Genomic DNA, 18,134 nt, shown 5'->3' with positions numbered 1-18,134 from the left:
GGTTACGCGCATAACACGTACTATGCTGGTTGCTGAGTTCCTGGTAGGAGAATGGGCAGAAATATTCCGCGGCTTGGATGAAGAAGAATTGGATCAGCTTGCCAAAAGCTTCCGTTTCGAGAGCTGTTTGAAGAGGGAGGGATTGAATGACGTGCTGAGGGAGAATGCCAGAGCAAGTCAAACAGCGGCATAACAATTCAGCTCAATTGCGTCTCGAGGGTCGAGGTAATTCGAAGTGACGTATCTGTACTTTTAATCGTAGTGATTTCATCAATCAAGAAGCTGTGCTTATTTCCATTGTAAAGGAGTGCTGAGATGAGAGGTAGTCGATGAAGGATCAAAATGCAGAACGGCGCAGGTTGGCCGAACCCGTTTAGCTTAGCACTGTGTATTGACTGCTTTGATCTGGCCTTCGAGTGCTGCCTTGATAAATCCGTACCAAAAGGATTCACCTCCTTGGTTTGAAGAACCATCGGATCTCGGCTTGCTGGGAGTGCGTGTTTCAAGACGCTATGGCGATGCATTCTCCATGACAGCTGTATCAACCTCCCTGTGTAGCTCCCGCAGACGCCTACATCATCACAACAGGGGTTTGCGGCTACTGATCAGTTTTATACTGATCGATTTACGCTATACCTGGTGCCTCGCATTCAAAAGCTGCAGGCAGCTTTTCGACAGGACTTCAACTCGCACTTTCACCGATGTTCAAGGGAAGGCGCCGTTCATCAAACGCTGTCTATTTTCATTCAGCCTCGCGTAACGCGCCCGAGGGGAGAAGCGGTGGAGACAAGGAAGAAGAAGGAGATGGGGAAAGACATGGTCAGGGAGGTAAACAGACGAAGAGCGAATGGTTTGTGGATGACGTTGAGGACGGCGAGATCTCTCCCGGGTGGCATCCATCGGAGCCTGGTGGAGGAGGGTTCGAGTTCACAGTTAGACCGTTTACAAGCAGGCAAAGGCTGATGCCTAAATCAACGTCGCCCGCGGGGACCGAGTGGAAGAGCGTAGCGGACGAGGAAGAGGAAGGGAACTTGGACGAACAACGGTTCTCGCTTGTATCGATAATGGAGCCTTCGAAACGCGACTTGCCCATTGACCTCAAGCGGATGTCCATGCTCTGGACTCATGGAAACATATTCCGTGCTCTGCCTTCGCCAACAACGAATTCACCACCATCGACGCCAGACACTGAAGTCCCCCCCACTCAGAGTATCCCACTAACACCAGCAAGAGCTCCACGACTGGACATAACCACCACCACAATCACTGTGCATTCTCCGTCTCCCTCACCCATCTCAGGCCGTCGTTTCAGCTTCAGCTACATGGAGTATTTTGGAAATGTACGGCGTCAGTCCTGAATCGCCCATGACCGAGCGAGTGCCGCCTGGTCAACAACATTTGGCGAAGCAAATTTCGTCGCCGTTTCTGCAGGTACCCGGTGCTTCAAATGCGCCAAGTCTCTCCATTGCCGCTCAACCGTCTTCGGATATACCGCCTGTCCCACCCATCCCTAAACATCTTCGTTCGGGGTCTCAACGGTCTATTCGTCCACTTCCCGCTGTCCCTTCTGCTTGTCCATCTTCCACCTCTAAACACGTTCCGTCGCGGGTCCAGATCGCTAGGACACCTGTCCTTCACGGGCCACGACCGCGGTCGAACACACTGCCCACGAATCGCCGACCGGTGATGGAGACCATCCAAATGCCGTCGCCTAGCATCTCTGATCCCGGTGGACACTACGCTGCGTGCACTCCGGAATCAGCAACGAGGAGACCACGCCTGCCGATCAGGAGAGGAGATCAGCGCGATTGATGTGACTTGAGCCAAACACAAAGAGCCTATTTTTCAACCCTTCAGGCTGAGCAGGGCTACTTCCCACTAGTATCGTATCACATAATTATGATGATGAATATATCACTCCTCTCGCTTTCCAGTAGATTTACTGTAGCGGATCGAGTACCGCGGTATAGGCTTGAGGAGCTTCCCAGTCAGTAAACGGCCTAACAACCGGAGAGGATTATAATGGGACGCCAAACGAGAGGACAAGCGAACTGAGACACGTGCTCTGTTAGATGTTCTTTGAAAATTAAAAAGGAGAGAATTACTATACTGGAAGAATATTGAAGAGAAAGGGACTGGCTGGCTTTTGATTACTAGGAAATGCTCATTTCTGTCGAGGATGAAATATATTCCACCTAAAGATATGTTGGTAACACGAACGAAGACGAAACCGAAAACAAACCTGGAAGTCGCCACGGATCTTTGACGCGGAGCATCAATGCAAACAAGGGAAAATGGTTCATGAATGCCAATTGAGTTTCCAGACATGCCTGCACTAGAATGATTGCCAATCGCAGCTAAGACCAGCATCAACACACGGTAGTCGCAAGAATGTCAAGACCGTACCAGAGCAAATAGGGAGTAGTACACTAACACCGTTGGGAATAAAAATGCCAAGAGTGTGAATAGAATTGTACCAAAGAGAAGTTGATCGATATCATACTCCCAGGTGTCGGTACGATTGCGTAGAGCGTTGTATCGTTTACCTATGAATGCATTTTTAACGAAACATCATTAATGATAAGAAGGAAGTACCTCGGAAAATATTCCACAATGATCCAGCAGTAGTCAAAAGTCTCGCATAGACAGCGTTGGATATGAAGTAACAGACATATATGTGGGCGGTTAAAATGGCTAGTAAATCTGAGAATAGCGAGATAGACAAAGTCGCGCCTCCCCAACTAGCAACGCCGAAGAGGTATATAATCGCCGGTAGATGGGGAGCTACCCATTGGAGGACACCTGCGGAGGAGGAAAGCTCCAAGAAGAAAAGAAAGATTGAATTCACGTACGACCCCACATGGCTATCAAATCGATAAAGGTTTGCGAATAAAAACGACTTAGCTCCGTATTGAGCTTGAGACCGGCAGGCCATGAGTCTAGCCAGTGTAAAACCCATTGAGTCCATTGAATGAGGATGTTCTAAGTATGGCGTTAACAAGGGGTGAGAAACCAGGCAGGAATTTAATTTACATCCACCATTGAGTTGAGCATGGAAGCAAGGACGACATGATTGTCGCATAGAAAGGAACCTATAGCTGATCCGATTGTGATATCGTTGAGCAGGAGCCACACGGTGTTGAAAAAGCTAGAACTATCAGAATGCAAACACGAGAGAAGAGAGAGAACAAACTTGATGTATCGCACTGAATACAGAGATGTGGGAGTCTTGCCACGGTTGCGCAACGGAGATACTTCTGCTGTAAAAAAGTCGGCTTGTTCTGTGCGAATATCTATTTGCTGAACTATACGCTATATCAGCCATCACTTTCTAGTGCCAGGGGCCAGTGATGACGCACAGATAGCCGAAAGATCCTTTAATATAAAGGATAAGAGGACAGGCGCATTGCAAACCACGGTTAGAAAGTTGGAGAAGAGCGCCAGTGATGGTGAAATCTTTTTCCAGGACAGATCAAAAAGAGTCCACAGGATGTCTGTTTTGAGCAATGGCTCTGAAGGGTAAAGATAGTTCTGCAGAAGATCCTCGACAGTATGGGCAGCATTGAACTAGGCCAAATTGTGAGAAAAAAGGAAGACCAGTAGTAATTCTCGCCTACCTGATCTACGACCATATCATTGATGCCTGAAGAGGACCCAGAAACGCGGAAAGCCGCGTAATCCAAGGCAGAAGCGTCAGCGGAAACAGAAGGACTGTACTGTTCCTGAGCATGATAGTCAAGTCTCAAAGCTTCCAGAGAATAGAAGCGGAGAGTAGTCGGAAGGATGGCGGTAATAGTAAACGACGATATAGTCCCTGTGCCATGTGAGGAATCAAAGTGCATATATTCCAAGTAGAGCTCACTTAGGAACCGGAAAATGGAAAATTGGGACCGTGATCTTTTTTCTTTCGTTCACAGGTAAATTTGCCAAATATGACCTGGATCCTCCCCCACAGGCGTCACGCAAGGAACGGTACTCAGGCGAGACTGAAAGGATCTCGATCCGCAGCCTTTGCTTCTGATATCTGAAAAATTGTCAGAAGAAGTCGAAACACACAGCGATGATGCTCACCGTGTCTACAGCCAGACGCCCTGCAACACACCAAGCGGGCCTCCTCCAACCGAAACAAAATCCCGGCTTCGACAAGATCTGTAGGCCAGAAGATGGTCGTTGGTGTCATCTCAGTATTGCCGTCCTATCGTCGTTTACGAATGCTTATGGCCACATATTCATATCGAAAATCGAAATGGCCGACGTCGGATGAGATGGTGATCAAGAAGGAAAACGGCCACGTGACATCGCATGTTGATGTTCGACCCACTTTAGGGGCCGCCTGTCAGTCGACGACCACCATCCCGCCTCAGCTCGCCTTCCCTCGTCTTCCCCATTCTAATCCCAGTGCTACACTGCCGGACCCTACTATGGATACCTCTTATCAATCATCACCGCCCTCTTTCCCTCCCCGAAGGCCTGATCTCAAGCGAAAGCTTGTAGTAGTGGGCGACGGTGCGCGCCAACATTGCTTCTGGATCATCAACAAGCTCACTTGCCATCAAAGGTGGATGTGGCAAAACATGTCTTCTAATTGTCTATGCAGAAAATCGATTTCCAGAGGTGCACTTATTCGGGTTATCTTTCTTTCTATCAATCAGTCTGATTCCTGCAGGCGTACATACCAACAGTGTTCGAGAATTACGTGACGCAGGTGCATTTCGAAGGAAAGGAAATCGAATTGGCGCTATGGGATACAGCGGGGCAAGAGGAGTATGATCGGTTGCGGCCACTCAGCTATCCAGAAAGCAATGTCATACTCATTGTTTTCTCTATCGATTTCCCAACAAGCCTAGGAAACGTCCTGGATAAGGTGCGTGGCTGATGTCTTTGATGCTAGGTTGATTCCTGACGGCCCAACTACCAGTGGTATCCAGAAGTGGCTCATTTCTGCGAGGGAACACCTTTGATTCTAGTCGGTACAAAGATCGATCTTCGCAAGGATGAGCAGACAAAACGGATGTTGGGCGCCCAAGGCCAGACACCTGTCAGCTGGGAGGCAGGGATCCAGCGTGGCGAAAGAGATCGGCGCAAAATACATAGAATGCTCCGCGAAAACGGGAACTGGCGTCCACGATGTATTCAATCTGGCTTTGAAAGAAAGCATGAAGGGGAGATGGGGGAAGATTGTACGAGAACGGCGATGTGTTGTGACATAACTCAAACTCTCGGACAATAGGCAGGGACTACTCTACTGATACTCGTTTTCATCTCGTTCTCGAGCTGTTCTACTAATTATTTATTGTTTTTGCATCAGATATGTATCAATTTACACGCTCATGTTTGCGGAAGAAATGAACACTAGATCCGTACCCAACTCGTACTTTAGCTTCATCCCAATGGTTGGCTTACAATGAAATATTGGACCATGTCAAGAGTGTTGGACTGAAGTAACTATCGTCGACAAACAGGTGCTTACTAGACTCCAAACTCGTCACTTCGCGACTTTCTGAATGGCTGATGTCTTGGACATCTTATCATTAGGTTGTCGTGTCTCTGGCTGACTGCTGTACTTCTGATGAAAGGTCTCTAGGAGCGGGACGTCCCGCCAAGTTGAGCAAAAGACAGCCGGTGCCGCTCTGTTCATTAAGGACGGATGCCACCTACAACTGTACTGCAACTCTTGTAACTCGACTACACCTCCGCAACTCACCACCTGTAAAGCACGCCGACGCTCCTGCGATGCTGTTAACAATGTGATAACTGCTCCCTTTACCATCATGTTGATGTGAGCTTTCGCTGATTCGTAAGCCTTAAATCCCACAACCGTCGAGCTGATGTATTGCCAAATACTACCACGAATATAAAGCTCAAGGATGTTAACAGCTCAACGCACAATCCTCCACTCTCACTACTGCTCATGAACATGGCTAGTATATTTACAATGAACTTTTAACAACATACTATATAAGTAATTTAATGCGATAAGATTAAGATATGTGATTCATAGCTTATGAAGTTAAATAATCGATGTGGTTGCACTTGGGGTAATAAGTTATGCATACGAAGTCCAAACATAGTGTCATAGGTCCCATGGGGTAGTCATATCCTACAGCAAGCAGGTTAGGAAATCAATCTATGGAGACGAAGAAGGCAAGAGAACACACCAGGGGTTGGTGACTGGAGAGCTATCGAAGCATACAAATGAGATTATCGAATAGAAAGGCAGTCCAGAACCCTTACCTGTGGATCTTGGAAATTGTCCATCTCCAGGACTGGCACGTCGTCCGACACAGATACGGCTGCTTTTTGGCCTCGCCTTTCTTTAGCTCTGCGCCACTCCTTCATGCGTTTCTTGTACGTCTTAACCTCCTTGTGCACATTTAAAGAAGCCTTATGTACTTCGTGGCTAAGACGACGCGATATTAATGCGGCGAACAAATAAGGTGAGATGTAGACGCCGCATACCTGACGTTCGTCATGAGGTCTTTCAACGATGGGTGAGGATCTTTCTCTGTGAAAACACAATCAGATACTACATTTCACGTCTTTTATGGCGACGTACTGAGGATCTCGATAAGAGCCTGAGGTTCAAATTCAGCGTAGGCACTTTGGAGGTAAGTGGATATCACTTACTCGAGTCATTGAAGCACCTCTGTTGTCTTCCCAAGATAACTGGTCATCTTTGCAAGCCCCCAGAGATATCTGCGACGACTGTGAGATACACTCTGTTCATTAAAGCGACAGGAGACAATCCTCACCACACGTGGAAATTCCGCGTCGGAAGGCTGGCAAAAGCCTTCGCAGGGCCATATTGCAATGGGAGAATCACATCGGGGAATAGGTGACAACTCTGTATCATCCAGCCATCTATCATCTTTCTCGAAAGTCGATTTGATTGACAGACGTCGGGTGGCTTTTATATGAACATCCACATTTGGGTCCGCAATTCTCCCGATGGAGGTTTTCTTGGACTTGACAACCTTCCTACTGACGCGTTTCGTCTGATACACCGACCTGTTTAGCATGGCTTGGCGTCGCACTGTGCGGTCGGTATTTAGAGGGCGGGACTGTAGATTGATATCAAGATTCATACCATTACGGTTCCAGATAGAGTCAGACCTGCGGCGGCCTTTGGATATCCAAGGGACATAAACTCTATTACAACGGAAATGGTCGAGATCTGCATTAGCAACGGTTAGGAACCTATATGCACACGTGTATAGAGTCGGTAATCGCACCCAAGAGCGACGCGGAGTGGCAGGAATCAAAAACGGCCTGGGATTTATGTCAGAACGGCAACGCTGGTGATAAGATGGAACTCAGCGTACAACCAAGTTACTTCCGATGGGTAAAGTATCCACGAGATGCCGCCGTAACTCCTAATATCCCGTTAACTTTGTGAACCTGATGGGACATGAGCGACGTACATTGTCCGTGATCAATCTCGGATTATGCTCGTTGTTATGATCACAGGGAATCAAGCCTACAAGTTTGAGGCACATGAGGAGAACTTCGATACAGAAAGATGGCACATACATTCATCCATCCCGTCCTCTTCGCTGTTGTTCTTATTCTCCACTTGTCCGACATGACCGGAGTCTGTATCCCAAAGTTAACAAACTTGAGTTGCGCAAAGCAGATTAACTGCCTACATTGAAAGAAGAAACGGTCGCCAGATTTTGCGTCTTTAACAAGTTTTTTGATTTCACGAATCTGATAAGGGTTCCTCGATCACTTCTGACAGACAGGCATATATTGCGGAGGTTACACACAATGTTTGACTGCGTGGGTTGTTTCTCGGCGGATTTCCCGTCATCCAATAGCATGGTGATGTTCGCGTTGTCATAGCCATAATGTTCTGTGAGGGCGGGCAAACTTGAATGTCAGTGTTTTCTGATTGGATTATGGAAACGCACTGATGAGAAGATCCCTCATGTCATGAACATCGCGATGGGGCGTGTGCAGTTCGTACTGGCCACTCCCGGAATCCTTGCCCGTCTTGTAATTGATACCGATCAGTAATGCTTTTTTGCATGGAGGCTCCTCGGCAATTGGTGATTGGTATGGGCGCCTTGGACCTCGATGTTTGATAATCTTCATGCCCACAGCGATGAGAGATAGAGAGGGGGAGGGGAAGGTTCAAACTTCACATTTGCCTGGTTCCTGGACCCGCGCTGATATAATGATTTCTGACACCGGTTTCTGAGATTGCTCGATCAGCGCTGATGCCGATGGGCTGTAACGTTGCATGAATATCAGAAAAAGATGGGCGCTGCAGTGCTAGGGCGGTAGATCAACAAGTTAGGATTTGTTAAATCATTGGAAGACCACAGGATGAGGATTGCACTGCAAAAGTCAGAAGGGAACCAAGGTGGAGAACTACCTAGAATTATACGTAAGGTTTGTAATAGCCGCGCGCGTCAACAGTAGTGCTGATGGCCCTTGGTGCGGCTGTTGCTGATTCAACCCGCGACTTACAAGTACGCCTATGCCGTCCAATACACCCCAGAACTTCGTATAGAATCATCCAGGATCCTTGTGCTTGACTGATTGCGAGTGGAACTGATACAACGGATATTCCAGTTGAAGCGCTGAGGCTAAGGTATCAGCTCTATCAAAAATTGGATCGACTTGTTGAGTTCTAACAGAGCAACGCGAGTGCACAGATATAGCTTTTGGCGTTTTGATTCACTGGACATAAGACGCCGCACCTAGGACAGCTACTTCACCATCGCGGACGTATGCAATCAATATGTAGATGGTCGACGGGAATCAGATTAGTAGAGGCAATAAGTGAGAACAAGACCTGAATCGGTTATTGCTTGAAAAAACGTTTGCACTTGGAAGATAAAAACAGTGTGAAAGATAGTACATGAACGCCGCCCCGTCAATGAGCAACGTATAAAGGTATTCATTCGCGAGATTTAGTGACACCTTTAACTGTGAGCTTGAGACGTCCAAAGGTGTTCGAGTCGGGTGATCATGATAGCAGGTAAAATAGTTCTGATTCGGAAGCGACGTGGATTCAGAATGCCGCGGCACATACCGCGGCATGCTTAGTCATCGTTCTTCCAGCGTTTAACGTTGAAAGTATCTCTTTCGGATTTCGTCGATTCCTTTGCCCTACAGTTTCCTGGCTCTACACAACAACCGCTTGCAAAAGAATACCACCACGTGCCGTATCTCAAACTCTGGCTTTGTAAATGATTGTAACCCTCTCCGACTCTCCTGGATATCAGTGGATATCATATTAGATTTCAATCGTAACCATTGAATGGTGTGCAATCCTTAACGACGACCCTAATGGTATAGACTTTACATTTGCAACGCCCCAATTTTCTTTGGAGCATGACTCTTGGTATAGCTGGAACCGTCTTTAAGCTTGCTTATGCCTTAAGAAGCTTGAGTTCTCTGATTTACTCGGGACCCTTTTCCGCTGTAGTATCCCTCGGAACTTGCAGTGAAATGAATGAATAAGTATATCGGATGTCTAACCTCATGTTTCTCCGAGTATATACACACAGTACCCGGGCCTGCCTCGCTCCTAGTCTATGTTTATCCTTGCTTCGTTGGGCACTTATCATGGATCATGATCATAGACTAGTAAGTATCATCTGCCTCGCTGGTGCCTGTGCCCTGTCAAATGGTCATGGCGTCATCTTTACCTTCGCTTAATGCCGTCCTGCTACTTGCGAGCTAGAACCCTAAACTCGGATGCGGATGTCTACGTTACCACAAGGCTTACAGCCGCGTTGAACCCCGAATAAGACACGTTCCGATGTCGTGGTAGCCGAAATTTTACTACGCAGCGGAGCCTAGTACGTGAATCAACTTGTGGGGTGCTCTGTTCATCGGCAGTTGACAACTGCCTGCTTCCGTTCCTTACACCGACTGTGTTTCTGATGGTGCTTCTGATGATCTCTGGCGCGGGATTTGGATGTTTGCAATGCCCTGAGATTGACATAGACTTTACTTCAAGGTACGCCCATGCGTATCCGTGTGATGAAATAGCAATCCCCTCATGTTCATGAATGGCAGGTGCTTCATTTTTCAACAGTGTGGTGTTCCTTTTAGGGTTTCCGGAAGCATTAGGCACAGTTTGACCGTGCCTCGGACAAAGGAGATAGCCACACGAGTCCATGACCTCACTGGGAAGGGATACGAAATTGGATGCCAGTATAAAAACAACTACTTCATCTTGAATTCCCCCAACTTTCAATCATGCGTCTCACAATAGCCCTCCCGGTGCTTTTCGCTTTTGTTTCTGCCGCCTTCGTCACCGCCTCACCTATTGTAAGTCCTCTACCTTTATAAGAACGTCTCGCATGCTTATATTGATTCAAGGTCGAAGAGGTATGCATCCAAATCGTCCGTTAGTATGTGCTTATGCTCACCGTTCGTTACAGCGAGTTGCAGTTCCCGGCGCTCCTGGATGGAAGGTTTTCAAGATTTTACTTCAGTATGAGTTCTCGGTCTCATCATTTGGCTGTTTTATAGCGAGTCATCACCCCCCCAACCCCTGCCCCAGGATGGCGCCGCACCGAAGCAGAGGTAAGTCATCGCTAGTCTTTCCGAATACACTCAAACCCGATGTTCTTTTAGAGAGCTATCCCTCCGCCTGACCCGGCCCCAGGCTGGTAAAGGACATGCTCCCACGTGAATATCGTAGATTACATTTCTAATCGATATAATCTGCGTTGGTCCCGGTATTCGACTATGGTCCGTTTTATGGATGTACGACTCCACACTTAATCGGTTGAAGGAAATTCTGCATGATGTAATTAAAGCTACCTATCTACCTATGAATTGTCATATTCATCAATTAAAAATCGGCGGTCATGAAATCCTGCGTGCACATGCAATGTATGCCTCCAGGCCAACGCAAGGCTCGACCCAGTTGCCTTGCGATGAGTACTTGCTCCGAAATGCACTTTCCCTGCAGCAGTCACTGCAAGCTCCATATCGAGTAGGATCTCTTTAACTATTCTCCCAAACGGCTTTCGGAATCCTTCCTGAATCAGATGTGAGGAGCCCTTGTGACGGTCGTGAGACGAAGGAGAAGAAATAGAGACCGATGGTAGAATCTACAGAGTAGGCGAACAGTGTAATATCCACCGCTCATATTTGTATAAGCGCTTCCCCCGGAATGCAGCATATCGTAAAGCAACACTATGACCTACGCAGCCCGTGGCTACTCATTCCGTTAATACCCATTGCGTCCAAATTGCGTTGTAGATACCGAGAGTCGACTCTCGAAATAATTGATCGCATCATACTCTGTAAGAATCTAGAACGAGAATTTCCAGAATGTTTCCAAGAAAAGCAACAGAGTGACATTAAAAGATACCAGACGGTGATACAAACATTCTAAATGGCGGCGACGGCTACTGTGTACGGCGGCCTGGTGTAGATAAGAGGGAATGGCTTGTCGTTCTACGAAGCCGACCTACACGGAGAGCTCTGCAGATTTGGCGATGTTTAACACATGGCGATGATCAGGGCTTTACTACCAAGTTTGGCACACCTACTTACTTGCGGAGACGGGAGTCGACACCGAAATCATAATAGTGTCTTGATCTGCAAGACTGACGCCACGGTTAACGTTCAGCTGGTCGCCAAATCCTTCTTCCTGGTCACAGCAAGTATCCACCGGACCCGCCGATGTGTCCGATGTCACGGGTAGAAGAGCATTTCATCGCCAATAAGCAGATGTTCCTCGGTTGCGGAAAACTTGTATTTCAAAGACGTGTTCTGTGGTGCCTTTCAAGACTTAGAAACTCCAGAACCACGAAAGGTTACCGTCGGACTGTATAGGCAAAAAATCGGCTGTCTCTGACGTTCTGGGCACAAAGTGTATGGTGATAACATTCCTGATGTCGAACATAAGGAATTCAATATCAGGTAAGGCGAACGTGCGCGGTGACAGACGGATAACTGAATCACAATTGCATGTAATTAAATGCGGATAAATATTACAGACGTTCCGAAAAACCTTGTCCACGCTGCCAAACAAGGCCATGTAAAATAAACAAATCCGAAAAATACCGAAAAATAGAATAAATGCTTTCTGTCGTTGTCCCCCTTCCTAGAGTCCCGTTTCTATGCTTATATGAATCATGGTTTATCGTTCCATCAGCCGTGACATCAAGGAACGTGCCCTGGTGCTTCTTCGCGATGGCTGGGAGCTCGATGATGTTGTAGAGGCTCTTGGCGTTCATTCCAGAAGCATCGAACGTTGGCTCGACAACTATGAACAATACGGGAGCGTAATTCCAACCAGATATCCTCAGGGCCGTCCCCGAAGACTTTCCACCCTGATTTCGCAGGAACTTTCATTGCTTATACAAGAATCTCCCTCCCTCTTCCTGGATGAGATTGTTGAATGGCTTGCACTAATGCATGATCAGCCAATGCCACTGTCCACACTCTGCGATAATCTGGAGGATCTTGGGCTGCGGAGGAAGGTTCTCAGACGGATTGCGCTTCAGCGCGATGAAGGGTTGCGAACTGCCTGGATGGATCGCATCCTTAGGATATTTACGGCGGAGCAGATGGTCTTTATAGATGAATCGTCGAAAGATGGGCGTACCATTGCTCGCCGTTATGGCCGTGCACCATCCGGTGTCACGCCAGAGGAGCATCTTGACCATGACCGTGGTGAACGGTACAGCATCCTCCCGGCGTTGACTCTTGATGGCTACATTGCTCTTCGTGTGGTCCCTGGCTCTGTGGATGGCGATGAGCTCTACGATTTTGTCCTTTATGACCTGGTAATGTCTTATAATTGGTCTGCTTCTGCTTTGTACACTCACATGGCTTAGTTGCCCAGGATGAATGCCTTCCCAGCACCCTGTAGCGTTCTCATTTTAGACAATTGTAACACCCATAAAAGTGATGCATTGCGAGAGGCTGTTGAAGCCAATGGTATGATACTTCCCTTCAAATAGTCATTGTGCTGATAGCCAGTTTGTCCAGGCTCTATACTCGTATTCTTACCGCCTTACTCGCCAGATTTTAACCCGATTGAAGAGAGCTTTGCTGCTGGTGATGTTATCCTCTCGCTTGGAGATGTTCACTGGTTTCTAACGTTATCCTACAGTGAAAGCATATCTTCGCCGACACTGGCGGGAGTTCGAGAACCATCCATTTCCTGAGCTTGCACTTTACGAAGCTTGCATGATCGCCGTGACGCCGGAGAATGCTCCTGGCTGGTTTCGGCACAGTGGATATATTTAACTTTGGATAGAACTAATCTATTGTAGAATGGCTAGTGACGATGTTCCTTTAAATACTTATTATACCGCTTCTTGAACTCACTCCATTGCAAAGGTTTGAACCCCGCAGCAGCAACGTCATCCCTTGATAATTCATTCACGTTACATCCCACTGTAAAGCCCAGATTATCAAGATACTCGGCTACCTCATCAGCGACTTTGATACTACGGCACCACTCTGCCAAGTCATCTACAACTGGAAGTGGAGGGCTTGAACGACTTGGCGAGGATCCTGATACTGACAAGGTCATTCCAGGGACAGTATGGCCTGTAGAAGGGGTGTTCATAAACATCGGATATGGTGGAAAGCCATATCCAGGATGCATGAATGGTCCTGGTGTGACCGGCATCGCACCGTAGCCAAATCCAGGGAAGTGGTATGCACCATGCATGCCAGGTGTTAAGGGGGCATGAGGTGTTACAGGAGCATGGGGCGTTACAGGAGCATGAGGCGTCTTGGGCGTATGTGAGACTCGTGAAGCACGATAGTCGATAGTTTGATCTTGCTTGAAGAACTTGTTTTCCAGTGGTGGTAACAAGAAGTTGGTATTATCTCGAGACTGTGCATACATAGATGAGATATGATACATTCAAGGACATGGGAAACATACAATCGCATGAGCCCAAACTCCCAATCGGTTTTCATCAAGCTCGAAGTGCCAGTCCTTTGGCGTATAATGGAAGCAGCGTTTGTCGGGATGGAGCGAACAAGCGCCAATTTTGTACCTGTACGTGAGATCATTTTTGATTGGCTCCAGCTTTTTGTCGAGGCTCTCCTGTACTAGTGATGAGCACATTTAAATGTCGGTGAGATTGTGGCCTACCTTCTTGCCAATTAGAGTGGCCAATTCATCATCATAGGGTCCTGGTTCTGCTGGCTCTGGGGTGTTGGAGAGCCAAGGCTGAATAGTACATGTCAGCCATTCTCCAACAAGCACTGCGGTGGAAAGAACTTACCAGATCAACAGCTTTCTTCTTCTGAGGCTCGGGAATGATAAAGACAATGCTGGATGTTGCTTGTCCATCACCAGGAAGGGCTTTCACACGTGTAATCATTGCACTGTATGTATCTGGACCAGTGAGAGGTAAAATACCACCTTTCTTTCCGCTGCGAGTGAGCAAAGTCCAACGAAGCGCACTGGTATCAATAGCTTCCCGAGGCATCTGCACCAGATCTGCGATTATGTCAATGCAACCTTCCCAGCTGACATCTTCTGTTAAACGCCTCGTTCCAAGCATGATTGGCTCCTGCTTCTCGGCCTTTTTAGCACCTCGCTTTCCACGTACCATGAGCGGTGGTCGCTCGACCTCAACATAGACTGATAGCGACATAATTATAGTTGCTGGCTCTGGAGGGGGTGGCGCAGTCTTCTTGGGCCGTCCACGCTTGCGCTTCCCAGGATCATCAGGTACTGGATCATTCTGGCTAGTTTGAGTCGTGGTGCGTGGCTTCTTCATGGCTGCAGTTTGCTAAAAGGATATAAGCCTTATGATATCCCTGAGGTACCTGATTGACGCACCGAAGCTTTGGTTTGGTCTGTTATCTTAACACTAGAGTCAGATTGATCATTATTGGCTGTGCTCTGCCGCTTGTGGGCCTTCTTCATGGGTGAGGGATTGAAGGACTCATTGTCGGAAGCGAACTCTTCATCATGGAGTGTGGAGGAGAGTGGGACACCAGTGAGATTAATGGAAGGGCGGCGTTCACGGTGCGACGGAGGCTTCGGAGGGAGCAACTTCAAGCGGAACCCTGTTTTGGTCTCCACGGGTGTATTAAACACTTGGGCGATGTCAGAATGAGCTCATAGGGCAATAACGAGGTCCTACCATCATCATTATCGCCGTGATGAGAAGCGGCGGACTCGGACCCGGTGTTGCCATCAGAGTCTTGCTGGACATCATCCATGACCTCGGATGTCATGCCAGGTAAAAGAAAGAATAGATAGAAGAGAAATTACGAGTTTATGTGGCTTCAGGATGGTGCAGTAGCGACAGAAAGCATTTATTCTATTTTTCGGTATTTTTCGGATTTGTTTATTTTACATGGCCTTGTTTGGCAGCGTGGACAAGGTTTTTCGGAACGTCTGTACATGTGTGCACTCAGGTTCACACTGTTAATAAAAATGAGTGTTGAAATTCACAACAGTTGGTACGATACGTACCACGTAAAAGACCCAGAGCGCAACTCAGACACGAGCAACGTGTTTCGTCTACAAGGCGCTTCAATTCCGCAATCTCGCCGTCCCATCCACTGACACACAAAGGTGCCTCAATCAATCTCAACCGGCTCGGTCGAGACGTGGTTGCGAACGGTGGCTCTACCACCCCTCCACGGGTACTCGCTATCGCGATGAGATCCACAACCTGCACGTCGCCTTCGACGAAGAGCTGCATCAAAGACGGACAGAACCAATCTTCTCCATCAACCGGCGGAGAAGACAGCTTCTCGATTAAACTGGCTTCCTTGCACCGGAAGAGGGCGACGTCGTCTAGTATGAGTCGCACGACGCTCGGGAGAAGCGAAAGCCATTGAATGAATGTTGGTACATCGGTCTCGCGTAGAGAAGACCGGATCTCGAGGGTATGAAGATTCGCGGGAACGAAATTCGGCTGACTCCACTGCATGAAGACTAGATTCCAGTGCATATGGTCGTCGCTATAAGAGTAGCTGTCAATGAGACGGAACATCTGCAACGAGGGTGCACGAATGCGAGAGACGTGGAGGGCGAAGCACCGAAGCGATTGGATGTGAAGATTGAGCAAACCTTCCATTAGCACCGACGTCCCCTCGCTGGAAGAATGGGGACTGTCCAGCAGGAAAAGGGACTCCAAAGTTATTGAGACCACGTTTGGTATGAAGGTGATCAACTCGAAAATTTGGGAGTTCGTGCACCTATTCCGGCGGTCAATATTGCGGAACTCAAATTGAGTCACACTGCGGCTCAACACGCTCTTCACCCACGAAGGAGAGACAGAATCGGCTCCCAGAACTCTCAACTTCGAAGGCGCCACGTCCCACAGCTTCTTTTTGGGTGAGCCTTTATCCCCACACGACGTGACATGCAGTTCCTCCAAGCTAGACAAATCTTCTCCCTTGAGAGTTTCCAACGTTCTGGTAGGAACCGAGGCATAAACCCAATTGTGAACCAATGATAAGAGATCCTTTTCGCATTCGTAGTATCTTCTTCGTTCTGTGGGAAGGGTGAGGTACAAAGGAGCCGACTTGGCTTTGGAGAGTTGGACGAGACCGTGTCGCTTGGAACGTGTAAAGTCGATGATCCCATATAAACGTGGAGTGGATATGACAATTTCATTCCAGTCGCTGCACGTTAAACACAGTGGAGGCAGGAAGCCAACTCCCCATTTGTGTACACCAACCTCGAATATATGCGCGTATATTTCTGGGGGCAGCTGAAGAGACATCTTGTCGGTAAGGCGGTTCACTGTCGTATTTTGCTTTCTCACAATGGAGCACCATGTCATATATACTCGACCCAGCTGCAAGTAATTTGTCAGTATGTTGACTGTTCAAGAGTCATTGAGCGTGTACCTTGCACAGCGGCACCGGAAAAACTGTCGGCTGCAGTCATTCATAGTTAACGGTGCCGACGGTGCCAATTGTGAGAGAATTCTTCGGCAATTAAACTTGGGAACTTCGAAAGAGCGTGGTCACTATCTGCTTGCGCCAATGACCTAGATGCTAATTGAGCCCGGGGGTCGTCGCGTTCGTCATGATGAGTCACGGTTGGCTGCTGCATTGTTCGTCGTGCTACACACTCCTCGTATGAACGTAAGACAAGATGGATGCCTCCACGCTGAGCTCGAGGATAGCGGTCGACGTGGTGGCCGTTGCTAAGGTGAGATTTGGTTGATCTTCAACTTCCCTGGGCTCATCACACACCTTGACTTTTAGTCGCGCTCGTTATCATGTTGCACAGGAATACAGCACGGTTGGCGGACCGAAAAGGACATTGGGCGGTGCTGAGCTGGACGCCGGCGGCATGATGGCGGTCGATTGCGAAGGAGCGGAACTGTTGACGGTTCCGGGTTACCGTACGAACTCACCAGCAATTGCCACGTACAATGCTCGATACGGAGTCGTTGTCGTTGTGATTAGGTTCATCATCGTCGTCATTGTCGTACTCCAAGCGGTCATACTGGTGAGCAAGGATAAATGATCGCATCTGACCAGCATGCTGAACATTTGTTATCCTTTTTCCAGGTAGAATTACGACCGTGTGCTGATAGACGACACACATGACAAGAGCCAAGATTCTCCATTTGTTTCTGTCGTCGCGACAGTGCCACCTCGGGCGGATCTTGCAACTGAAGCTTTGTGGATGCAAGTAGGGCCACGGTCAACAACCGTTATCTATAACCATGAAGGCCGTTTCTCGTGTTCTCCGGCCATTGACTGTTGGTATTCGTCGAGAGGATCCCGGTAGGATATGGGAGAGACGCGCGCCTCTCACGCCGGAGGCCGTTCAGGACTTGGTAACGAAGCAGGGCGTTCAGGTGCAGGTCGAGTCTTGCGACAGGCGGATATTCACCGATGATGAATACCTAGAGGTGCGAGATATTCTACGTGTCCATTAGCTGGTAAAGTGCTGAGCAGCATACAGGCCGGTGCTAGCATCCGGAAGGACCTCTCCGCTGCGCACATTCTTCTCGGTATCAAAGAACCCCTCCTGAATTCGCTGCAGCTCTCGCCAGTTCCTTCCCCAATTTCCCCAGCCAATGTCACTCGTACTTACATGATGTTCTCGCACACTGCAAAGGGCCAGTCATACAACCTTCCACTCCTGTCATCATTCCTCGGGCACAAAGAATTATCCCGTCTCATCGACTTTGAACTACTCACTGATA

At 48.2% G+C, this 18,134-nt stretch overlaps 3 protein-coding genes across 3 annotated transcripts; 1 reads left to right on the top strand and 2 right to left on the bottom strand.

Annotated features, from left to right (window-relative positions):
- Positions 1–12,110: 12,110 nt before the first annotated feature.
- On the top strand, positions 12,111–12,911 carry EV420DRAFT_1243331 (uncharacterized protein; the record flags this gene model as incomplete). The annotated part of the gene is made up of 3 exons (XM_060466660.1): positions 12,111–12,565; positions 12,665–12,764; positions 12,816–12,911. Coding segments are annotated over 3 exons (651 nt in total), but the record flags the coding sequence as incomplete, so codon positions are not given.
- A 104-nt stretch (positions 12,912–13,015) lies between these two features.
- On the bottom strand, positions 13,016–15,281 carry EV420DRAFT_1601745 (uncharacterized protein). Its single transcript, XM_060475015.1, has 6 exons — positions 15,096–15,281; positions 14,789–15,048; positions 14,226–14,738; positions 14,093–14,170; positions 13,880–14,044; positions 13,016–13,828 (listed from the first exon to the last, which is right to left on the bottom strand). The coding sequence occupies exons 1-6, from the start codon at positions 15,187–15,189 to the stop codon at positions 13,262–13,264; spliced, it is 1,677 nt and encodes a 558-aa protein (XP_060321479.1). The 5' UTR covers positions 15,190–15,281; the 3' UTR covers positions 13,016–13,261.
- EV420DRAFT_564793 (uncharacterized protein) lies at positions 15,125–16,957 on the bottom strand. The gene is made up of 3 exons (XM_060482601.1): positions 16,819–16,957; positions 15,431–16,766; positions 15,125–15,379 (listed from the first exon to the last, which is right to left on the bottom strand). The coding sequence occupies exons 2-3, from the start codon at positions 16,749–16,751 to the stop codon at positions 15,375–15,377; spliced, it is 1,326 nt and encodes a 441-aa protein (XP_060321478.1). The 5' UTR covers positions 16,752–16,766; positions 16,819–16,957; the 3' UTR covers positions 15,125–15,374.
- Positions 16,958–18,134: the final 1,177 nt, after the last annotated feature.

Source organism: Desarmillaria tabescens (genome assembly GCF_030435595.1).
Source record: "Desarmillaria tabescens strain CCBAS 213 chromosome Unknown EV420scaffold_248, whole genome shotgun sequence".
Taxonomy (NCBI): domain Eukaryota; kingdom Fungi; phylum Basidiomycota; class Agaricomycetes; order Agaricales; family Physalacriaceae; genus Desarmillaria; species Desarmillaria tabescens.
The sequence above is the reverse complement of the archived record's forward strand: the minus strand, read 5'-3'. Positions and strand labels throughout refer to the sequence as shown.